General features: G+C 38.0%; 1 protein-coding gene across 1 annotated transcript; it reads left to right on the top strand.

The window, feature by feature from the left end:
- The first annotated feature begins 5699 nt into the window (after nucleotides 1-5699).
- On the top strand, nucleotides 5700-25760 carry rheb (Ras homolog, mTORC1 binding). The gene is made up of 8 exons (XM_057858286.1): nucleotides 5700-6008; nucleotides 11379-11450; nucleotides 15946-16013; nucleotides 19464-19546; nucleotides 19617-19673; nucleotides 19758-19805; nucleotides 19883-19964; nucleotides 25172-25760. The coding sequence occupies exons 1-8, from the start codon at nucleotides 5957-5959 to the stop codon at nucleotides 25262-25264; spliced, it is 555 nt and encodes a 184-aa protein (XP_057714269.1). The 5' UTR covers nucleotides 5700-5956; the 3' UTR covers nucleotides 25265-25760.
- Nucleotides 25761-26125: the final 365 nt, after the last annotated feature.

Genomic DNA, 26125 nt, shown 5'->3' with positions numbered 1-26125 from the left:
CACATGCCCCGCTCAGACAGATTTAAATGACAGTACAGTGAAATGCCCACTTGTTAATTGTTTTATGGAGTTTTGCCGCCCTGCCGCGACTGATTTTATAGGCTTCAGCACCCATGAGCATTGTGTAAGTAATTGTTGACACCAACAATGGCGGTCTACTAGTTTATTTTTTTAATTGAAAATTTTACAAATGCTATTAAAATGAAAACATTAAGAGGGGTTTTAATATAAACTTGTTCTAACATTTATCTTTTAAGAACTACAAGTCTTTCTAGCCATGGATCGCTTTAACAGAATGTTAATAATGTTAATGCTATCTTGTTGATTTATTGTTATAATAAACAAGTACAGTCCTTATGTACCGTATGTTGAATGTATATATCCATCTTGTGTCTTATCTTTCCAGTCCAACAATAATTTACAGAAACATATGGCATATTTTATAGATGGTTTGAATTGTGATTAATTGTGATTAATTACAATTAATTAATTTTTAAGCTGTAATTAACTCGATTAAAAATTTTAATCGTTTGACAGCCCTAATATTTTTCCATTCGTTAGAAATCAGCATCAGAAAATAGCTTAGTTTGGGCAATTTTCCAATTTCTGATGAAAAAACAGGGAAATTAAGCTTTTTGTAAAAGCATACATTTCAAACATAACTTTGACTTTAACACAGCTATTTTTTGCTTTGTGACATACTAAACATGTCACAATGTTGGGTTGGGTGTTTTCCTTCTCCAAAATAACATAAGCAACTAGACAAATAGAGGTTTTGAGAGCAAAGTAACAATGTATTTACACACAACTAAACTATTGAACTGAGAGATGACGCTTTTGTGCAGGGGTGCCCAAGTCCGGTCCTCGGCAGCCCCTATCCGGCTTGTTTTCCATGTCTCTCTCCGCCAACACACCTGAATCAAATAATCAGGATCATTATCAGGCCCCTGCAGCGCTTGCTGATGAGCTGATCATTTAATTCAGGTGTGTTAAAGGAGGGACACATGGAAAACATTCATTTCGAAAATATGACAGCAACTGTCAAAATGCTATGTAAAAATAAATAAATAAATAAATGTAAAAAAGCTAAGCTGCCACACATGCATTTCAGCTCCAAGAAGAAACATCAGATTTACACACACAAGTGTTAACAACAAGCATGATAAAGTGTTTGTGTAGCGTAATCCGTTTCCACCAATATCTATTATTGATTTTATTCCACGGACGGCATGGAGGTTTCCCCAGGTGCTACAGTTATCTGATTCTGACGATGATGAGTCACATCAAGGTGCGAATGCATGCAGCAAAAAGCAAAACGCCTGGACTCATTTATAGCTCTGATTGGTTCAAATGTGCATGTTTTCTGGAACAGCGAAAAAAAAAAAAAAAAACCTTGTTGACTTGAGGCGACAAAACAAGGGCAATGCAACATAAAATGGATCAAATCTTTAAGCGCAACGAAAGAGTTGAGGAGGCTTATTTATCATATTTAGTTTTATTTGCTCTGATGGAGAGGTTCGGAACATCTTAGCTGTCAATGTGCACTTTGGACTTATATTTGTTTATTTATGTTATGCTACTTATTCATTTCCTTATGATTTAAAAAAAAAAAAGTCAATGTTTGCGCGATCTATAAAATATATTCCATTTCACTCTGCATCATATAAGTCATTTGTACTTATTTCCTGAATGTATGTTACGTATGGAGGTTGGTGTTATTTCTGTTTTTGTTAACTTTTATTGTGCAAATCACTGAAAAAAATACAATTTTGAATGAAAAATAAATAAATAAAATTTCTGGCTCTATGGCGACCTTCAAGTCGGGGAGTTCCGGCAAGAAATTCTAGCCACTTTCACCCTTGATTATGTATCTATAAAAATAGTCCCTTCAGAAATAAATGAATTCCGGCAGTATGACATTGTTTTGGCCGCATGGGTATTTTGAACAACAATCTGCATTCAGAAGATCTGTTAGATCTGTTCATATCGGGTTTTATTGACATGCTAGGAAGAAACCATTGACTCACACTAGCTTAGCCACTCCGGAGCCCTGAAATTCATAAATAACTCAAAAACTGTACGAAATTTGTTGAAATCAAGTCCACCGACTAATTAACCACCCTCACGCTAACTCGAAGATAAAGCCTAATGTTTAAAATTCTGAACTTCCACTTTAATTCTTATAATATTAGAACAACAAAAGTTGTGTAAACAGTTTGCCTGACAGGTTATGGCTTCGCTCCATGGAAAAACAAGTAGTTATGACAAAAAGCTAAACGGCTGGCAATAACAGAAATGAGAAGACATAACATAAAATCAAATGAACTGTCCTTCTTTAATAGACTGCAATACTGTTACAATAAACTAAAAGCTTTTGAGCGAATTAGCCGTGGTCATAAATTTAAAAATTCAAATAACTTAAACTTTTCCTTCATCACCAGCCAGCAGAGAAAATATAGCTGTGAAACAAAGTTGGGTTGGGTGTCAAGCAGGATTAAAAACCCAAAACATTTGCTTGTATGTCTTGAATTGGTTGGTTCGCCGACATTACTTGACATAATGGACCACGCAACGAGTTTTTTTTTTCATCAGCTGGAGAACATAATAGCCTGATTGTGTTTTTAGTGTAATTTGATGTAGCCGACTAAATTTGGATTCAAACGTGTTAAAATGTTCTTCTTTGAAACCACCCTCATTGTCTGTGCCATAATGGAAAGCCTCTCCATCGCAAAGAGCTTAATGTATTATTTTACAAAAGCTTGTTTTAAGCCGTTTTATTAAAGTGAAACTATCTTGTCACACACCTGTTGCATGAACAAGGGATGGGGTATTTATTGTCGGCCCCTGTCAGCAGAAGTTAATCCCCAGCCATTATTACCAATGTGACCTATTCCTGGTCATCATTTAGTGGATGTGGTGATTTTAGGTACCCCAACAGCCTTCCCCATCCAATGTTTGACACCCAATGTCATAGTGAACAAATGCTTATCTGCTGACATAATGATTTCTTCCACCGTTTGCTGAAAAGTGTGTGCTGAAAAAACACTTAAGACTAACTGACGATAGGCCTGCATATTTTGGTGATTAATTGGTACAGTAAAAGGTCCAGGGAGACTACTTTGTTTTAGAATTTAGTGTTTGGGAAGTGACATTAAGAACATTAGGCATGTCTTGTAAGTAAATGCCAAAAGAGGAATGCCATCCTCTCACCACCTTTGCCTGGAATTCCACCATCCGCCTGTGGGCTTAACCCACTAATTGTGGCCTCACTTCCTACGCCATTGTTGCATGCCTGCGGCTCGCTTTTCCAACCCACAGTTATATTAAGAAGCAGTTGTTTTAGTTTAAAGGACGTCACGCTATCAGCTGAAAGGATCGGTGTTTGTGTGTAAGGGCTGCCTGATTGATATGCTTGAGGTTCTTGTGGTCTGGTGTTAAAGAGGCTTTGGCTGAGTCTGGCTTGTTATTAGATAGTACTAAGGAGGAAGTAAACAGTAATTAGGACATGGGGTTGTCATGGAAATCTACAGTTTATACAGTATAATAGCTTGAAGCCGGTGTTGAGTGGGTTATAGTTGCAATTTGTGATACAATAGGGACATCTACTGGCTATTATATATCATGACCACACACTTGCTTTATTTTTTTCCCTTTTGGTGGGGTGGCTTGTCCACATTTAAGGAATAATAAATTGGTCAAAAAAGCAAATCTATTTTAGTAAAATACTCCACCTCTGCTCCTTCACTATTTCAACAGCTAATAATGACATATATTTTCCTATTTATGTATTTTATTTTATTGATTACATATGTTTATGCTGGAGTGCCACGTCCAATTTCGTTGTTGACAATGTTCCGTTGTTGACAATGACAATAAAGACATTTTATATTCTATTCAAGGAATCAGAATTCTGCTCTGACACTTATTTGACTACTGATAACGATAAAAACAATATTTTTAACAAAATCACCTATACATGTAGTTTTTTATTAAATCGTTTTTGTTGTGTTGTTGTTGTTGTTTTTTGGGAGGCGCAAAAAAAAGTGTTTTAGTAGCTCTTTTTTAACTAGGGAAAAAAAAAAACTAAAAAATATTACAACAACTCACTTATTTGAAATAGAATCATTTGAATTTTGACATGCATAAATTGATTTAAGAAGGATCAATTATAAAATTTCTTTTAAAAAATCTTTTACATTTAATAAAATAATTATAAAATGCAATACTATGGATAAAATGGAAACAAAATTTAAAAAAAAATTTTTTTAGCTTTGAAATATTAAAATATTAATATAAATATATATATAAATATAATATTTAAAAAAATTTAACTATTTTTTTTTTTTTTTGTAGTTAGAAAAAAATATTTATGGCGGGAAACACTCAGGTGACCTGAAGTTCCGCTCTGAAACCCCTAATTTGGCCAAATTTCAAAACTGTCCGATATACATGTGTGATATGTCATTGGATATATTCTGGGGGAAGAAAATTTTTGAAGACGAGGGCATTAAAAAAAAAAAAAAAAAAAAAATTAACAGCATAAACCTATCTGGAGGTGAGAGCACGCGAGAGCAGAATTACAGACGCCATTACTTTAACAAGATATTATCGCATACTTACCTTGTTTCGATCCAAAAACTCCATGTAGAATGTATCACCGAGTGTCAAGACACAGCTGTGAATGGCCACAGCAGGATTTTTGGGGGAATTTATGGGTGAACCATGGTAATCTAACAAGGGTCGAGATGCAGAAATCGCAGACATCAAGGAGTTGTCGAGATTTTCTTTTTCATATATTTACCCTTTTAAACCTTTTTTCCCCAATTTTTCTGTGTTTGGATCAATTATTTATCATCTAACATATCAGAGAATATGCGACAGTAACAAAAAAATACAATTAAGCGATAGTTATGAGGTATACATCCGTGACTTTTTACAGACACCATTTTTGTCATTGTGATGTCATTTGTTTAAAAGTTTAAAATATGCGAGTGAATCATTTTTTAAAGTTTTTTTTGTTTTTAACGAAATATTAGACATAAATTAATTATTCTAAGCTGAAAATGACAGACATTTTGAATACTAAATATAATTAATTACCTTAGCTTTATGGTTGGATTGAAACGTAAACGGGGGGTTCCAGGGTAAAACAGACAAATTAAAAATAGTTCGGGGGCTTAATGAGCCATGAATCTGCAATGGCAGCATATTGACATATTGTTCTATCAAACACAACAGTTGTTTTGGCTTAAAAATACAGCAGTTTCATTGAAAGAGGAGTGCAAGAGCAGAAACTGCTTTTTCAGTCTTGTCTGTGTTTTCCACCATATACATATAGCATTTTGAGGACTAACCCTTTATGCTAATTTTTTTCATTTCTAAAAAAATCAGATAAATCTTAACCGTCATATTAGCACTTTTTGTATGTACGTGTGTTTCAACATGAACATAAAATCTTCATTACAAAATGGGGAGCCACAACCAGGCACTTCTTGTATCGGCATCCCATTTTGACCCCTAAATGTGAACAACTCCTCGGGCGCGTCACGATGCTCACCTCGACCAATCACATCCTCGACCCGTACCGCTATTTTATGACGAACAGCCGCGTTGTCCAATCGTAGCCTTACAACCGCACTTGAAGCACGCCTTCTTTCGGTATTTACCCAATCGAAGCGGACTACTAATTACTAATACATTTCAATGCGAAGGGGAGTGACGCAGTTATTGCAAACCCAAAGCTACTCCAAGCCTCCCGCGTATGACCTGAAATAAACTCCGTATATTCCCCCGGGCTGTGGGCGTCAAACCTCGGCGGAAGAGTGCGGAGGACAACGGCGAGTGTAAGGACTGGGGCTGTATGTGCCTGTCGCCGCGCTCCTTGGGATTCGGGTGCCATTCCGGTTGGAGGTTGCGGTCGAACCCCGAGGACTCGATGCGATAACCAGAGCGAGACATGCCGCAGCCTAAATCACGAAAGCTCGCCATCCTCGGCTACCGATCTGTAGGTGAGAGTCGGTCCACGACGAGAATTGTTAGTCCTCCCCGTTTGTGGGCCGTTTCGGCTGGGGTTAGGCTGTAGCGGGCCCTGGGTACTCGCAGCATCCCTCCATCAGGTTAAGGCGGCTCCCTCACCAGCCCCCCGCCTTAAAACCGTCAACATTTTCGACATACTTTCACTGTGGAATGACAACATGTCTGCTCGTAACCACACCCCCGACGGTAATGCGCGACGAGTGTACGGATTTGACTAATTAATATATGTCACAGCTAGCAAGGCAAACGAGCGCAGTTTGGATGCGGTTAAAAGATGGAGGCCCAGCTTGAAAGATGCTTAAATATTCCGTGTGTAGTGGGTTTGGCGCTTCCGTTTTTCTAACATTGCCAAATATTAGTCATATTCATGCAGTAGCCAGAGCTAGGGCAACCTACATTTACTCGGATGGGTCTGGCGTTTATTATGGTACATAGTGTACCTAAATAAGTACTGCAAAAATACGGTTGACCATTATACAGGTAGAGCTTTAAAACTAGGTAAACAATCAATCAATGTAAATGCATTTCTAAAGAAGCTTCAGACTAGGGCTGCAGCTATCGATTATTTTAGGAGTCAATTAATCGATGAACTAGTTAGTTCGAATAATTGGATAAGGAACATGAAAAATTAAAATACCTGAGCCGAGCCTCAAACGGTATAAAAAATAAATAAATAAATGAGGATCTATGTACAACAAAAGAAAAATTGGCTAACTTACATAGCAAAAGTCTGCTAGCTTGAATGCTATAAAATGCTAACTTTTTTTTACAATGCTCTTAGCAAATGGTTCCGACACATATTCCCACAAAAAAACGGCTAAATATTCCTATAAACTGAATTACGAATGCATTAAAAAACATTAGCTTAAACAAAAACTTAGCTAACGTTGGTCTTAACAGGGAGCAGTTGGATCAGGCCATGTAAAATGAGGCAGACCAGAGGGCAGCGTATCAACCCTAATCAATAAAACAAAATGCAAACACTTTCAAAATAAACCATGACAACGCTACTTTAATTAAACGAATACTCCAAGCAACAAAATTTAATTCAAATATTTTTTTCTAATCGAATACTCGAGTTAATTGATTAATCGTTGCAGCACTACTTCAGACATTAAACTGTTTAGTTAAATTGGTATCAAGACATGGTCACCATTGGTTCTTAACTGGGGTTCGATGGAATCCCAGGGGTTCGGTGAGTATAGGGCTGTAGCTATCGATTGTTTTAGTAGTCGATTAATCAATGACCTAGTTTGTTTGAATAATCGACTAATCGGACAAGCAATGGCGCCACCAGGTGGTGGCCACGGCCCCTCCTATACATTTTTTGGCCACCTTAGTGGCCACCCCAGTATAACAGTGGCACGAGAAGTGGTGTGTTGAGGGTGCTGCGGCACCCCCTGGTGTTAAACCGAGGCTTATTGGACCTTTTATTTTTCAAATGTGTTCATGTGTAGTTGGCGTCTAGCTGCAGGGAATTGCATTATAGTACATGGGCGCTTTTATTTCCAGTACAAAAACTCCAACACACACTGTAATAGAACGCTGCCTTTGTAGTAGCCTAGTAGTAGTAGTACGCAAACTATCAAGCATGTATGGAGAAAATGCGCAATCATGACAAATTTGGACCAAAACGCCTCTTTTTGGATGGGAAAAACTAAAAAAGCTGTGAGTGACTTCCAGCGCCGCTGCAGTATAATGTCCGATTGTAGTAGCTGTGGAACTCAAAATGTTGACTACTGTTATGGACTATGCACATTAAATTATTAGTAACATTAAATATAGCACAATACACCAAAGTATGTCAGTAGGTGTGTCCTTAAGTCTTTCTGATAGTTTTCTTCTGGCCTTTTACTGCAACAACATAATAAAAACCTGAAATTATGGCTTTTAGTTTTGGTGTGCCACCTCAAGATTTTAAGTGGCCCCGTCAGGCCACCCCTATGAACAATTTCTGGAGGCGCCACTGCGGACAAGGAACATAAAAAATTAAAATACCTGAGCTGAGCCTTAAACGGTATAAAAAAATATATATATCTATGTACAACAAAAGAGCAATTGGCTAACTTACATAGCAAAAGTCCGCTAGCTTAAATGCTATAAAATGCTAACTTTTTTTTTTTTACAATGCTCATAACAAATAGTTCAGACATATATTCCCACATTAAAAGGCTAAATATACTTTTAAGCTAAATTATGAATGCATAAAAAACATGGGCTCAAACAAAAACTTAGCTTACGTTGGTCTTAACAGGGAGCAGTTGGAGTCAGCCATGCAAAATGAGGCAGACCAGAGGGCAGTGTATCCACCCTAATCAATAAAACTAAATGCAAACACTTTCAAAATACACCATTACAACGCTCCTTTATAAACGAATACTCAAAGCAATAACATTTAATTTGAATATTTTTTTCTAATCAAATACTCGAGTTAATCGGTTAATCGTTGCAGTACTAGGTCAGTAAGCCTCGGATTCGGTGAAGGTTAAGGATTGTATAGTTCTATTTTGTACGCTGACTAAATCTAGGCAAAGTGGCGTTTTAGACGCATTTTATTTTACAGGCTTTATTCCATTTCTTTCAACTGCTAGCCATCTAGCTATTGGGAGGAAAAATCAGTTTGCTAAGTGGAAGGTTGACTGACACTTGGTATGAGCAAGTATAACAGACCTACAGACAGCGTGAACTGCGTAGATGATTTTTTTTTTTTAATTGCGTCATTTTACGCCATGAAAATAGTATGATGCAAGGATGTGACAATAAAATGAGAATGTAGACATGAAAACGAAGAAAAGAACAGTGTGAAATGAAATGAGTTTAATTTGCTACCGTGAAAATCAACAGCTAAAGGCAAAATTATGTCATGTAAATTTGAAATCTGGAAGAAATTTGAACAGGAATTCCCTTAGCTTGCTAGGTTTTGAATTTGAGAAGAAGAAAAAAAGGCTTTATTATGAAATTCCGAAGGGGTTCGGTAAATGCACCAGTGAAACTCGTGGCGTTTTGTACCTTTAGCAAAGGTTAAGAACCACTGCATGATCACAGTACCAAATGTAGGGTTTCAACTCAGGTTTAGGGTTTTTAAATAAAGGTTAAAATTTCGAATAAGGGTTTCAAGGCCAGTGCTCAGGTTTCAGGTTTGGGGATGAGTTTTGTTTGTGTATGGGTGGAGATCATAAAAATGGCAGCGAGTTGCTTTCTGCATCCATGTTCCATCCTCTCACCCTTCCATGTTTTCTTTATCTTTGCTTTAGTACCATGCTAATTACCATCATTCATCCCTCTCTTAGAGGGGACTATTGGAAATACTGTATGGTAATTGAGGACTGGAGTCCAATTGAGGAAAAAAACAGTATTTCATGAAATATGCCACAATTGGGATATATATACAGTAGCATCTATTAGTGCTGAAGCTGTATGGGGGGGGCAGTACGTGTAGCAGGATATCTGTAGTAGCCAAGGCAATATTTGAGGCACTACAGTAATTATATCATTGCGTGTTTTGAATTAAATCATTTAGAGATTTTAAAGAATCAACATTTAGGAGCACATGAAATATATTAATTAGTCAAACAGCAGAGGCCAATATTTCACAAAATATCAAATCCTTTTGGCAGGGTCTCTAACAGAGCAGCTGCTAATATTTGAGAAAATACAATTATAAGGTGAGGCATCTAATGGTATGTTTATCAACACAGGCTCCTATTGAATGAACTATACTGTAAATGAGGGTCCAGTGTCTAATAGATTCAAAGTCTCTAGTAGAGATCGACCGATATGGGTCATTCAGGACTGATACGATACCGATTATTAGTAGTTAGAGGGACCAATGACCAGTGTTTGGAGCCGATTTTAATTTGCAGTAAAAGTTTAAAAATTGGCGTTAAAAAAACGTTAAAAAGTCGGATTAAAAAAAGGCAGATACTGATATACGTCAAATATCGGCATCAATAATCGTCCCTGCCGATAATCGGTCTATCTCTAGTCTCTACCCATTGGGTCATGGCATTCAATAGTATTGTGGTGGCTATCTGGGGAAATGCTGTTGTTGTACTTGTTTCATACCAAGTAAGAAGTTCCCCTAAAAGTGGGAACTACCGCTCTCTTATTTGCCTTTTGGCTTGTCCAGTTTGGGGTTAACACTAGAAGGCGGGAATCTTGGGGCACCTAACGATTCAATTACAATAACGATTCAGAGGCTACAATTGGATTATAAATGGATTATTGATGACACCACCCAACTATTAGCTGCTTTTAATGTCTCGTACATTAGTTACAAAAATTGTACAAACATTCTCTCAGGCTTAAATAAACTACTATTTAAGTATGAAGTTAACTGTTCAAAACAGAAAATAAAATATTGAAGTCCCCATTCTGTATCAGCAGATTTAAACTACATTCAATTAATTTAATCTTGTGAATCAACCGTACAAGTTGGTAAAATTGCTCCCGCTATTCCGACATGTAAACGTTTTAAAACAGTGTCATCATTTAAAGATAGATTCTAGTAAAGATGTTGCCGATTTAGGAGTATTTTAGATAAAAAGTTAATTAGGTTTGCTCGGAAGGTTCGCTTCAACGGCCTTACGAAGAAGTCTACTGCTTTAAGATGGCGGCGGTTTACTAACGCCGGCGAGTCCGTCATTTCGCATCTAGTTTTCTATACATGTGCTAACGCTACTGAGTCTTTCATTTCGCATGTAGTTCTATATTCATGTGATATCTACCATAGTCGCAGTACGGTATTATTGTTTTTTTTTTTATCTAGCGGCATGAGTTGAGCGTAATGTTTACTCTCAGTCTGTTCCTCATTGCGTCCCTAAGACCGCGCTGACTGTTTTAGTTTTGCTTTACTTGGCATATTTCAATAATCGGAATTTGGATGTTTGTGAATCGTTGTCGAATCTTCCACTGCCAAATTGCGAATAATCTAAGAATCTGAAATTTCACACACCTCTTGTTAACACAGCATTAAATCTTTTTCTATGTATTGTGTCGATCTTCAGAATCCGCCTTTCAAACATGAACTTCCCACATATCTTCATCACTACATCTACAAACCTTCTATTAGGTCGTCCTCTAGATTTTCTTATCTAGCAGCTCCATCTTCATCAACCTTCTACAACTGTACTCATTAGCTCTCTTCTGGACTTGCCTTGAAGTCTTCTCTCTTTATTATTTTCTCCAAAACATCTAACCTTTATTCTCATTCTGATCAGCTAATTTCTTATCCTATCTAACCTGGTTAATGTGTTGTCCACTGTCTCCAGGCCATAGATCATTGTGTCTTTAACAGTCATACATTTGTGATGATGCTCATATGATCTTTTCTTCTTTTACAGGAAAGTCCTCTTTGACCATTCAGTTTGTTGAGGGACAGTTTGTCGACTCCTATGACCCGACAATAGAAAACAGTAAGGATCATGCTGTAATTCTTTTCTCCTATTTGCCATCAACTATATCCAGTTGAAAATTTGCTTTAAGTTGGCAAATTATATATATATATACTGGACTGTCTCAGAAAATTAGAATACACAATATTCTAATTTCCTGACTGTCTCAGGAAATTAGAATATTGTGTATTCTAATTTCCTGAGACCGTCCTGTATATATACACAGGACTGTCTCAAAAAATTAGAATATTGTGTATTCTAATTTCCTGAGACAGTCCAGTATATATATATTACATTTAGTAAGTACAAGTAAATTTTTCAACTGTTTGTGCATGTGCAACCAGTAAATGATCTGATTTGTGTTTGTTATTATTGAGTTAAGCACAGTTATTGGTGATGCTATAATTTCGCACCAGTGGGCTGTTAAAATGTTCATCAGTCATATAGTGAAAATGTGAGTATGTACTCGGGGTGCACGATATCAGTTTTTCGAAACCGATATCGATAACTTCCTACTCCTCAAGGCCGATACCGATACGATGACCGATAATATATATATATATATAATAATTTTTCAATGTATAATCACCTGAGTTTTTGAACACCTGTAGGTCAAAATGATTGATTCAGCATAGACTTGCCGTTGGCCGAACCAGAATTTCATGATGACATGAACATTATTATAATAACCAAAACAAACACAAGAACAGTTTTGAGTTCAAATAAAGTGCCCATATTATTTTCTTCAAATAGATATAATTTGAGTTAATCACAATCAATCAGTCAATATTATTGATGATGTGTTCCCCTGAACAAAGAGCACAGATCTAAAACAAACATAAACCCAACAGGTATTGTGCTTTGTCAGCAGATAAAACATTTGGTGCAACAGGAGAGGAGACTTTTGTCGTCTTGGTCCATGAAACAACTTTCTTAACATGGACATTATGGAACAGCAAGCCTATCAATAACCAAAAGACCTCTCAAGAACTTGCAAACATAACACTGTAAAATGCAAACATTTGCTAATTGGCATAGTAAGGTTTCTAACTTAGTGAAGGAAAAATACGGCCTCTAAAACAGTAACAAAACTTTGCATATTGGCAAAACAGGAGTTGAAATAAAGGCACACATCCCAATCCGACACCGTGCCAAAAATATTATTATTAGTCCCCTTTAATATATATTGTTATCGGATTTATTGTGATGACGTCATAATTCCTATTATCGGACCGATAATTATCGGACCGATAATTATCGTGCATCTCTAGTATGTACTTCAATCTTTAAGAGTCACATTGAGTTCTCCTAAATATTTTACTTGTGCCCCTACAGTTTCAGTTTTATAAATGGCCATGGTCAAGACACAAGGAGCAGGCCACAACACTTTTAAATACTGTCAATAATAAGAACTAATACAGTGCTACGTAGAGACGTGCGTAATTTCCGATTCTTACGCGGCAAAATCTTGACTTGAATCCATCTTAAAATAATCGATTTAAAATTGAATCGGAGCCTCTGAATCGTAATCAAATCGTTAAGTGCCTGAAGATTTCCACCTCTAGTGCTACGTCTACTTATGAATTTAATCGTTTCTGGAAATAGTCTCGTAAACTGAAAATTCCATAAGTAGAGACGCGTTTTCCATGTAAATGCCCTAATCTGTTCCAAGTCCCCCAAAATTCAGACATAAATCGTTTACAAAGCATAAAAATGCCACAAAACATGTAACAAATCCATGTTAAAATTAGATTAATGCACAATAAACATAAAATGAGTGTTGTCCATAATATAAAAACAAAAGAATAGAGCCAAAAATAAAAGTTAATACACTCACGTAAAGCTGTCAAAACACCTCATGGCCTGAGGGGCGAATGAATAGGACGCAAGGATACACATACACATACAGTAGAGGTCCATCTTAGCCAGTTGAATGCAAGGGAGATGCTATGCAATAGCCAATGACAAAGCAGTTATAAGTATGTGTCATGCCTTAAGTCCTGTCATCTCATCACTCAAAACTTGTTAAAAAAAAAGAAAAAAATATGGACCTACGTTTGTTTGAAATATTCCATTAATTGCATTGTACTTAGAGGTTCACCACAACTGCAAAGTATTGAAAATATATGCTTCTGGTTTTAAAGGTTTAAACTAGGGTTGTTCCGATCATGTTTTTTTGCTTCCGATCCGATCCCGATCGTTTTAGTTTGAGTATCTGCCGATCCCGATTTTTCCCGATCCGATTGCTTTTTTTTGCTCCCGATTCAATTCCAATCATTCCCAATAATTTTTCCCGATCATATACATTTTGGCAATGCATTAAGAAAAAAAATGAATAAAACTCGGACGAATATATACATTCAACATACAGTACATAAGTACTGTATTTGTTTATTATGACAATAAATCCTCAAGATGAGGGATCCACGGATAGACTTGTAATTTTTAAAGGATAAATGTGACTTTGTATATTGTGACTAAATATTGCCATCTAGTGTATTTGTTGAGCTTTCAGTAAATGATACTGTAGCCATTTAACTGTTCTGCCCAAATGCATGATGGGAAGTGCAACCATGACTGTGCGTAGTGGGACCAATTGATATATCTTCTCTGCATTGGGAAATAACATAGGGTGTTAAGAAAAAGATAAACTACTACCTTGCTTCCCCACATTGCTTCCCACAATATTTCTAATTGTTGAGAGAGGGATTGTAAGGCTTTAGCCAATTAACAAATGGCTCCAAAGACTGCCAAATTCACTCTACTCATTTTACGCTGTCTTTTAGCTCTATATAGAGGTAAAACGGCGCCATTATAGATTGAACGCGACAATGCGTGAGTAGGTCGAGCAGCGCATGCGTTAATTGCGTTAAATATTTTAACGTGATTAATTTTTTAAAAATTAATTACCGCCGTTAACGCGATAAATTTGATAGCCCTACTTTAAGCCGAAACTAAAGACTCTAGATGAGTGTAAGACATTTTGTCTGTAGCCACATTTACATGCTGACTTTTATTCATACCGATTCAAATCATTCCGAATGGAAATTTCACATCAGCTGTTTACATGTCACTTCATCTATTCCGATCCAGCGTTTACATGTGACTGCCTTTATTCCGAAAGGACGTTTGACAACTGCCGTCTGACATGCGCAGATTAATCAAAACAAAGCGTCACGTTGCAAAACATGGAGATCGATCGTCAGATCAGCTGCTGTTTTAACTTTTCGAGTGGAAACAAAACTTCAGAATGACACGCCGTTCATTTAAAAAGTTGTGTGGGTGCGCTGTGCGTGTGCTTGGAAGCCATGTTGCAAGTGACGTTACTTACGTCACCAAGTCACGTCACCACGTCAGTACGGAGCATGCGCAGAAAGAACGCAACCAGACACCATTCCGCTTCCCTGTTTACATGATATAATTTTACTTCTAATCGGTTTGGGAAAAGGAATATTCCACCCCTGTGAGACGGAATGAAATTCCATTCGGTTTGGGCCTGTTCATTCCGAATGAGGTGTTTATATGGAACACATTTATTCGGTTTGAACAAATATTCCGATTGTAATTGGAATATTTGGCTCCATGTAAACGTGGCTTGTAACGTTAAATACAATTAGAAAAGAATTTAATTAAAAAATATACTGTATGTATATTAAAAAAAGGCATGTCCGATGTTTTTTTGCCGATTCCATTACTTTGACAATGACGTGATCGGACCCGGGACATCTTAAGTTGAAACCATTATGACATACAGTTTAAACACTTGTAACAGTGAATCCTTCATTGACCACTAGAGTGAGCCCATGTCCCACTAGTGATAACACACATACAGTACGTTTATTGCTGAGAATTGTCCAAAGGTGTACTAAATCTTGAGGAAGCCTAATCTTTGCTTAGACAACAGCTCTGCTTAGCTTTCGGCTTTGCAATGACAGCGTTTTTAAGAGTGTCGCTTGAAAATCGTGTCTCTCCATTCAACCGAATTACCAAGTCATAGGTATAGAAACCCAGTGTAAGAGTGGGATCATGTAGTTTAAGGGTCATACAAACATGTTCTTAACTAGGCAGATAACTGAAGTTTTATGTGATTAATTGCATTTGAATGATGAGCAGCTATCTGTATAAAAGTCTTGAAAAAAGTATACTTTCCATAGGAGGACAACTTGAGCACTGTCAGTCAAATTACTCACAATCCCACATATGTTACAGACACTCCAGAGATTCCATACTTTGCCCGAAGGCCTCGTCGCTTTTCCTGTGCCTGGTGTCTGGCAATCTTGCGGCGTGCCTCCATAAATAATTTGCGAGCAGTTAAGGGTAAAAGTGAAATGTCAGCATTCTTTGCAAGGCGTATCAGTAGGCACAATATCGATCGACGTGTTCCTGCACTCGATGAACCTGCTCAGGATGGATCTGCTCCGAAGAGCGTGTAGTGTATTTACTGTTGAAGAAGATACTGTGGTTATGTGTCACTTTCTTATGTGTTTTCTTCTTCTTCTTCTTCTTCCGTTTGCAGCGTTTACTAAAATGATCACGATAAACGGACAGGAGTATCATCTTCAGCTGGTGGACACAGCAGGACAGGTTTCACTTTTTTCTTGCATACAAATTTTATTATTTTTCATGATTAATTGATGTAATGTTACATAAAAAAAATAACTGAAAGTCAGAATATTCTGTGAATATTTCTTTCTTCTGTTTTTTTTTTTTTTTTTTTTTAAATTGAAACACGAAGAAATAAAGTCCTCATTTGGAAAATGCTTTTTTTTCTTTAAAAAATATATATATATATCTGTACAAAGTTGGTCAAGGAACTTTTCAGAGAAGAACATCTGGGACATTTATTTTCTTTTAAGAGAAGTACAATTTAAGTACAAGAGAATCCTTAATTTCTTGGTCGGTGGTTTAATTGGAGTCCCAAGTTCAAAAAACAGTGTCTGCTTTAACTAAAACCACCCAAACATTTATAGGTTTTCATATTTTAATGGAGGATAGTATGCAAACAATGACAGAACAGGTAAAAGTAAGTATGTGAACCCTCTGCCTAAGGAGACTTAAAGAGCAATTGAAACCAATTTTTACCAGATAATTTAAGTCAGGTGTGTGCCCAATCACTGACAGGTGGTTTAAAGCTGCCCTGCCCACTATAAAACACACACCTGGTAAGAATTGTCTTCATGAGAACCATTGTGCATCATGGCTCGGTCAAAAGAGCTGTCTGAAGACCTGTGATCAAGGATTGTTGATTTGTATAAAGCCGAGAAAGGATACAAAACCATCTCGAAAAGTCTGGATGTTCATCAATCGACAGTCAGAGAAGTTGGGTATGAATGGAGAGAGAATGGCACTGTTGCTTCTCTCCCAAGGAGTAGCCGTCCAACAAAGATGACGCCAAGAGTTCAGCGCAGAATACTCAGAGAGGTTAAAAAGAACTCAAGAGTGTCTACTAAAGACTGCTAAAGAAATCACTGGCAAAGTCCAATATCTCTGCATACATCAGCTATATGTAAAAATGTGGCAAACAATGATGTTCATGAGAGGACTCCATGGAGGAAGCCACTGCTGTCTAAAAACAACATTGTTGCTCGTTTAATGTTCGCAAAAAGGCACTTGGACAGTCCATAGATGTTTTGGCAAAATATTTTGTGGATTGATTAAACCAAAGTTGAATTGTTCGTGAGTAACACACAACATCATGTGTGGAGGAAAAATGGAACAGCTTACCAACATCAACACCTCATCCCCACCGTGATGCATGGTGGAGGGAGCATCATGATTTGGGGCTGTTTTGCTACCTCAGGGCCTGAACAATTTGCAATCATTACCGGAAGAAAGAATTCAAAAGTTATCAGGATGTTTTGCAGGAAAACCTGAGGCCTCTGTCAGACAGTTGAAGCTAAAATGAGGATGGATGCTGCAACAAGACAATGATCCAAAACACAGAAGTATATCAACTTCAGTATGGTTCCAGAGGAACAAAATACAAGTTCGGGAGTGGCCAAGTCAAAGTCCAGACTTGAACCCCATTGAGATGCTGTGGCAAGACGTAGAGACAGCGATTCATGCCAGACATTTCAGGAATCTGACTGAACTACAGAAGTTTTGTAGAGAAGAATGGGACAGGATTAGTCCTGATCGATGTGCCAGACTGATCTGCAGCTACAGGAAACGTCTGGTTGAAGTTATTGCTGCCAAAGGGGGGGGGGGGGGGGGGGCACAAAATGTTAAACGTTATGGTTCACTTACTTCTTTTCCCATATTCTGTCATTGTTTGCAAACTATCCTCATTAAAATATGAAAAACCTATAAATGTATGGTGGTTTTAGTTAAGCAGACACTGTTTTTTCATCTGTGTGATTTTGATAAAGATCAGATCGCATTTGATGGTGATTTTATGCAGAAATGTGAGAAATTCCAAAAGGCTCAGATACTTTTTCATACAACTGTATGTGTGTTGAGTTTAGCTTAACTAATATTGGTGAGAAACAGACTGTGGAGTGGGTGTGGTCTTTCTCACTGAAAGTTGCTTGGCTCTGCAACACCGAGCTTGCTCTGAGCTACAGTAGCCTGCCTCTCAACTTTATTTAGGGGACAAAAGGATCGGGGAAGGGTGCAGGGTAGCACACCGACATACAGTACATGGGGGCTTCATGGCCCAGGAAGGCTGACTAAACAGGAGTTAGCTATCTGATGACTGACTGTGTGGAAGCATAGAATAAAGAAGACATAAATACATGTTAATACATGTTAACATGTATGCACAGATACTCCAACAATGTGTTTTTCTAAATATATATATATATATGTATTTCCTGAAAAGATTGGTTAACAGTGATTAACTTATTAGTCCCTCAACTAGGATTGTACTATGCCTGGAAGAAAGTTTTTCGATTAAAAAAAAGTCCTAATTATTTTATTTGGCAGAAAAAGGTGTGTATTTTTTGCATGAACGTGGGTTAATATCCAATTAAAAGAAAGAACTTAGTTGTGTCAAGCCCATAGACAAAAATTGTTAGTTTCCCCCTCACATTGTATTCAGAAACTGATTTTTTAAAAATGTGTTAAAATGTATAAAATGTGCTAAAAAAAATTTAAAAATCAAGTCAATGTGTTTCATCGAGTTTAGCTATGTATTTCATGCTATTGAAACATATTCTGCGTAAAACGTCCTAATATTTGGCCAGTAATTGTTGTTTTTTAATAAGAAAAAAGTTATACAGTTTGTCCGAGGGTTGCGACATACTCGATTTACGCGATTTCGACTTTACGATGCAAGAGTCTCGTCTGCCATTTTTTCTCCTGTCGTTTTTTTTTTTTTTTAATCGCATAAACAGTACCTTATTGTACCTTATATGTATCTTATTTTTTTACTTTATTAGTTTGACGTGTTCTGTCCTCACTAAACGTGAAGTTGTTCACAGACAGCAAAAAAGGCAATTGTGCTTTTTGAAGCTTTTTACTTCCGTCTCTTTTGACAATTTGTAAAGCTGTAATCCACCGATGTACATTTATGTTTAGAACGACATGCATTGAATCAAACACTTGACACATAACAATTGGTGTTCAAACATCCATCGAGTCTGATCAATATTTAAATTTAGTAGATTAAATTAGCCTGATTTGCCTTACAAAAGTCAGCTAGCTTAAATGCTATGAATGCTAACGTATTTACAGTTCTCATAGCACACCGCTCACACGTAACTCCACAAACTGTAGCTGTAAACTTAATTACAAATGCATACACAAACATAAATTAGCTGAAACAACTTACAGCCTTATGTGGGCCAAATTAGAATTCAGCTTTATCAATGTCAGACTTCTGAGTCTGCTTCTCAAAAATACAAGGCGACAGTCCAGCCAGACCCAACTCAACCACCAGAGGGCAGTACATCCTCCATCATTAAACAACATAAAATACTTTTGGCCTTTTTGGATGGGTTAATTCTAAACTATATGGAAATCCGGGTTACGTCGCCAGCATAGGAACGGAATTCTTTCGTAACCCGAGGACTACCTGTATTCGCATCTCCACAGGACGAGTACTCCATTTTCCCACAGACGTACTCCATAGACATCAATGGCTACATCCTGGTCTATTCCGTTACATCCAATAAAAGGTACATTTGACTTCCATCAGCGCTAGATAGCATGTTGCAAAATGACTCATTCAGCAATTTTGTCTTGCAGTTTCGAAGTGGTCCAGGTTATCCATGAAAAACTGCTGGACATGGTGGGGAAAGTGCAGTGAGTGCCACGTCATCTTGTTTTAATGCAAGCGTATTCCAAAAAGGCATGAAAATGTGTCACTTTTCTTCCCCCTTGCGGCAGAGTCCCCATTATGCTGGTTGGAAATAAGAACGATCTGCACATGGAAAGGTATGTCATCAAACTGTTTTTGCATAGGTGAAGGCATTTGCGTATAACATTGTGGCTGTGCTATCCTTTTGTTCCAGAGTAATCAGCTGCGAGGAGGGCAAAGCATTAGCAGACTCCTGGAACGCTGCCTTCATGGAATCCTCGGCCAAAGAGAACCAGGTAAGAAGAGAATATGGCCGAAAACATTCAAGTGACTTGAAGTTTCACTCTTAGACCCCCTTTTTGGCCAAATTTCAAAATTGTCCGATATACATGTAAAATCATTGGAAAGCTTAAAATCTCAATTTTCTAGTGGAAGAAAAAATTTTAACTGGAGGGCATTTAAAAAAAAAAAATTAAAAAGCAAAACCCTAACAGGAGGTGAGAGCACGCAAGAGCATAATTAAAGACACCACGATTTTAACGAGATATTGTCGTGTACTTACCTCTTTTCGATCCAAAAACTCTATGTAGCATGTATCACTGAGTGTCAAAAGACACAGCTGTGAATGGCCACAGCTGGATTTTTGGGGGATTTTATGGGTGAAACATGGTAATATAGGAAGGGTCAAGGAGGGTAAGGAGTAATCGAGATTTTCATATATTTACCCTTTTAAACTTTTTTTTTTTTTTTTTTTCAAATTGTCTTTGTTTGGATCGATTATTCATCATCTAAAATATTGGGGGAAATGCGACAATAACGGAAAAAAAATACAATTAAGCGATAGTTACCAGTAGGAGTGCAACAGTTCAGTTAGCCCAAGGTTCGGTTTGAACCTTGGTTTTGGGATCACGGTTTCGGTTCGGTTTCGGTTTTGCATTTTTTTGAAAAAAAAAAACTGCCTTTATTTTGCTTTTAAGAAAATGAAATAAACACTTCAAATGTAAACATTTTCGACTGTTAAAATGCTTCTTAGCTCTTTGGCTAGTGTAGTGACTGACTACTGAAATACACACACAGTAGTAAAAAAGTTACTTGGCAAAGTAAGTGGTGTTACCTTTCATGTTTTTTTTTTCTTTTTTTTTTAAAAAACAAAACAAAAACATAGTAACCTTTGCTATGTTTGGAGGTCATTTAATGTTGTGAGTCAACCGTTAAAGTTGATAAAATTGCTCCCGTTTTTGCATTAGTTCCCTTCCGTCTACTTTCGACATGTGAACATTTTAAAACTGTTTCATCATTTAAAGATAAGATTTTGCCAATTTAGGGGTATTTTAGATAAAAAGTTACTTAGGTTCGCTAGGAAGGTTCACTACAACAGAGCCTTTCTGAGAAGTTTACTGCTGTAAAATGATGGCTGTTTCCTAACACTACCGAGTCTGTCATTTCGCATGTAGTTCTATATGCATGAGATATCTAGGCGTAGATTGTAGGCTGTCGGCTACAGTCAGGAAATCCTGGAGACACCTAGCCTAGCATCACGTTTGCTACAGCATCACAAAAAACACTCTTCCCTCTCCGTGTTCCTGACTTTTCTCGCATCATTCAACCAACTTATTAACGCACATTGCCTTGTTGCCGAAACGGTGACAAAATCCGAATGGAGGAAAAAAAACGTAGGAAAAACGTACAGATTTTGAACGTAACGTATGGCGTACATATTTAAGAATCAGTGCTCACTTGTACAAATTACGCAGAGACCGTACAACTTGTTATAGTGGACCGTCACAGTTAGGTAGTAGCACTCTGTAGCACGGGACGTCCAACTATCAGTGGTCAGTGCGAAACTATGTACTTTAGCGAAATCATCTTCAATGGCTTTGCGTGCCATTTCATCAATGTCGGGGATTACATTGTTGGAGAAATATGTCCACGAGGGAACAATGTAACGCGGGTCAAGCGTTGCAAATAAATTAACGAAGCCTGCCGTGTGTTTTCACCGGGGTCATCTTCGGGGTTGTCCTGCTCTGAGAAAGTGACATTGGTGGGTAGAGGTGTGCGAAATTTCTGATTCTTAGATTATTCGCGATTCGGCCGTGGAAGATTCGTGAACGATTCACAAACATCCAAATTCCGATTATTGAAATATGTAAAGTAAAGCGGAAGTAAAACACACTCTGCGCGCCGCGCGGTCTTCAGGACGCAATGAGGAACGGAGCGAGAGTAGCTAAACATCATGCCTGTCTTTACCCGGCCCCTCGGGTAACTCAAATGCTCAACTCATGGGTCTAGCTCAACTCTAGCCTGGCTCTGCCAGACTATTCTCCCTGTATTTTTCAAACACTGAGAGAAATAGTCTGGGAACCATCCCATTAACGGCCTTTTCGAGCAGATACAAAATCAATCGACAAATCAGATTCGTTTATTTGTGTGACGTGTTCTTCACAAGCAACGTCACTCTTGCGCGTCGAAAGTCGTCTCTTCAACAACACAGATTGTGAACGGCAGAGCCGAGAATATGTTCCAATCCACGGTAAAATCAGTTTTAAATGACCAAAAACACATGGACACGAGTCACTGATAACAGTCTGTCTCGCGCTAGCCATGTCGAATAAACTCCGCTCTCTTCGTATGTTTACTTCCGTGCGCCAAGTCCCTCGTCCTGCCGTCGCCATTTTACTAACGTCACGTCTGCTCGTCGCTGATTGGTCCACTCCGCTGTCTGTTTGCTGTGGCTTGCTCCGCCCTGGAAATTCTTTCCGTGGGAATGGTGGCCAGACTCAATAGCTGGAACAGCGTTGAGTCTGGTGTACCAGGCTAGCTCAACTCATGCCGCGAGATAAAAAAACAACAACATACCTGACTGCTGCCGACAGCTGCTACAAAGTACGTCAACATAATGGTACGGTAGATATCATATATATATAGGACTAGATGCAATATAGACTCGGTGGCGTTAGCAGGACATGTACAAAAAGCTAGATGCGGGCGTTAGTAAACGGCCGCAATCTTAAAGCAGTAGACTTCCCTGCAAGGCTGTTGTAGCGAACCTTCCCAAGCGAACCTAATTAACTTTTTATCTAAAATACTCCTAAATCGGCAAAATGTTGACTTGAATCTATCTTTAAAATAGTTTTAAACTTTCACATGTCGAAAGTAGACACAAGGGAAATTATGGAATAACGGGAGCAATTTTAACAACTTTAACGGTTGATTCACAACATTAAATGAATTGAATGTAGTTTAAAGCTGCTGATACTGAATGGGAATTTGAGAATATTATTTATTGTTTTTAACTGTTAACTTGATACTGAAATTGTCGTTTATTTAAGCCTGCAAGGCTTTTTAAAAAAAAAATTTTTTACACTTTTTGTAACTAATGTACAAAACATTAAAAGCAGCTAATAGCAGGGGCGGGGGTTCATCAATAATCGATTTCTAATCGAATCGTAGCCTCTGAATCGTAATCGGATCGTTAGGTGCCCAAAGATTCCCACCTCTATTGGTGGGTGATGCCAGCTGAGATGCCGAAGTCATGTTATAAGTGTTTCCATTCGCATAGGGAACAAGCGCTTAGCAATGCTTGCAAATTTTTTTTTTATTTTTATTTTTTTTCAATATTTTCTCTCTCTCCGCATTGTAGTCCACGGGGAAACCGAAATGTTGCCACACCGCCGATTTGAAAGTAGTCTGTGTTTCCTCAAAATTCGGTCTCTCCACTCCTCCGCTCGACATAGCTTATTGTTTTCTTTCTTGTTTCACTTTCACTTCGCTCGTAAGCGAGAGCGGGCGTTACTCTGCTTCTATCACACGTGTGCTTGACAGTGATCGGACGTTTAGTTGCGGGGTGGGAATTTCTCCACAGCTGTGCTTCACGTCACACACAGGAACACAGCTCGACCAATTCATTCCACAAGCGTTCGGAGTAAATTAATTGCAAAACCGAAAAGGCGCACTTCATAAAGGCGTATTGAACCGTACAGGGCGAACCGTATGGTTCGGCTTTGATCCGCAAACCGTTGCACTGCTAGTTATGAGGTAGATATCCATGACATTTTTACAGACGCCAATTTTTTCATTGTGATGTAATTTGTTTTAAATATGCGAGTAAATACTGTTTTAAAGTTTTGTTTTTTTTTTTAAACAAAATATTAGACATCAATTAGTGATTCTAAGCTAAAAATGACAGACATTTCGAATCATAGATACGATAAATTACCTTCATTTTTTTGGCTAGGCTGAAACAAAAGCAGTTGTGCAACGTCTGTAAACAGGGGTTTCCGGGGTAAAACGGACTAATTAAAAATACAGTGCCCTCCATAATTATTGGCACCCCTGAAAAAGATGTGTTTTTTAGCTTCTAATAATGTTTTTTTTTTTTTTAATTCAAATAATATGGGACCTTTAATGGAAAAAAAGAGAAAAATCCAACCTTCAAAACAAGTGCATTCATTCAGTGGGGAAAAAACATCCCACATAAAGAAAAAGTTATTTGACATAAAATAATGTGTGTCACAATTATTAGCACCCCTAGTGTTAATACTTTGTACAACCCCCTTTTGCCAACAAAACAAGGTCTGGGGACTGAGATGGCCATAGAAGGAGGTTGATTTTGTGTCTGGTGAACCATTTCTGTGTAGATTTTGCCATATGTTTAGGGTCATTGTCTTGCTGAAAGACCCAGTGACGACCCATCTTCAGCTTTCGGGCAGAGGGCAACAGATTTTGATTTAAAATGTCCTGGTATTTCAAAGCATTCATCATGCCATGCACCCTAACAAGGTTCCCAGGGCCTTTGGAAGCGAAACAGCCCCACAGCATCACTGACCCACCCCCCATACTTCACAGTGGGTATGAGGTGCTTTTCAGCATACGCATCTTTCGTGGCATGCCAGACCCACTTAGAGTGTTTGTTGACAAAAAGCTCAATCTTGGTCTCATCTGCCCAACGCACACGATCCCAGTTGCGTATTTTTGTGTGGGACCAAGATTGAGCTTTTTGGCAACAAACACTCTAAGTGGGTCTGGCGTGCCACAAAATAAAGACTAAAGGGCAGTTTACATGGTGACTGTGACATGAAGATAATTGATTTAAATATATTGAATGTTTCCATTTTTGTGCCTTTTGGAGCAAAAGCCATTGCGGGCTGAGGAGCTTGTTGGGGTCAAAGTGAATCATTGGCTGTCGCCTTCAAAATCTGCAGTGCCCCCTACGGCCTGGCATGAATACTACATCGTTTTCATGCGGAATTGCGGCATTGTTCGAATGGAGACGGAACCATATAAAAGCAAATTTAAAATGTTTCGTATTCTCTGAGAGTCATCATGTAAACGGCCCCCGGACTAAGACAAAAATTAAAAGGGCTGCCAAAAACAACACTGCTTAGCTAGGATGCTACTATCCTGGGATTTGGCATGGAAACAGTTACTCATGCCACAAATTGGTATCATTCCTTTTGAATGCAAAACAAAAAGAAAGGCTTAATGTTTGCCACTGTGTGTGCAGACGGCTGTGGAGGTTTTCCGCAGGATGATCCTTGAGGCTGAGAAGATGGAGGGCGGAGCACAGCCCGGCAAGACTTCATGCACTGTCATGTAGAAGGAGGACACACCTGACGTGACTATACACACGCATACACACACACACAGAGACACAGAGGACAACTGCACTGCACTGGGATATCCCGTTTTACTTGAAGGCTAGCTAACGCCACTTCTCCTCCCTACGCTGGGTCCTGTATATTTGCCATGATTTTGGATCCTATTATTTATCAGTATTGTCATCCATGTTTTCCTTTTAGTGTGTTTGGTGTGGCAGCGAGACGAGTGGTCTTCATGAATTTTATCACAATGCGTATATCAGAAAAAGCCTTTTTCCCTTCATGTGGTCATGAAATTATTTAACTCGAGAAAGCGGACATTTCTTCTGGTGCATTTAATTTGTTTCCATATAGTAGTAAGTGTCAGCCAAATAGTAGTAATCAAAACAACAACAAAAAAACATCATCCATTTTCTAAAGTTGAAAATGTACAAATGTTTTGGATTGTAATCATTAAAGCCAAAAGTGATTATTAAAAATTGGCTCTTTATTGTCTGATTTTTCTTTTTTTTTCTTTTTTAATTTGTTCAAAGTTTTCAAGCTTTATGTATCGAATGAAAGCAGACTCATGCTCATGCTGTTATAAATCCATCTAATTATTTCAACGTGATGTACAGCAAAGTGTACGGTCCGCGGGGTTGTTCTGCCAGACAGGAACATTGTTGCTCATTTATACTGTTCATACAGAATCGCATGCTTTTATTATGACATCGGCACCCTATAACCAGAAATTTGGGATTCGTTTAATCGAGTGCGTCCATTACTGCACTTGGCTCAGTTTTGTGTCCACAGTCTCATTCATCAATTCGCCCCCTCCCAGTCAAAATGGCGTTGTCAATAGCAGGCAATTACCGTAATTT

This window comes from Corythoichthys intestinalis, chromosome 14 (assembly GCF_030265065.1).
Source record: "Corythoichthys intestinalis isolate RoL2023-P3 chromosome 14, ASM3026506v1, whole genome shotgun sequence".
Taxonomy (NCBI): domain Eukaryota; kingdom Metazoa; phylum Chordata; class Actinopteri; order Syngnathiformes; family Syngnathidae; genus Corythoichthys; species Corythoichthys intestinalis.
The sequence above is the reverse complement of the archived record's forward strand: the minus strand, read 5'-3'. Positions and strand labels throughout refer to the sequence as shown.

What these genes read in the sequence shown, in the direction of transcription:
- rheb (XM_057858286.1), top strand. Translation starts at nt 5,957, where the DNA reads ATGCCGCAGCCTAAATCACGAAAGCTCGCCATCCTCGGCTACCGATCT. An exon ending in AACGATCTGCACATGGAAAG is followed by an intron (nt 19,806 to 19,882) that starts GTATGTCATCAA and finishes CTTTTGTTCCAG; the next exon opens with AGTAATCAGCTGCGAGGAGG. An exon ending in CCTCGGCCAAAGAGAACCAG is followed by an intron (nt 19,965 to 25,171) that starts GTAAGAAGAGAA and finishes CTGTGTGTGCAG; the next exon opens with ACGGCTGTGGAGGTTTTCCG.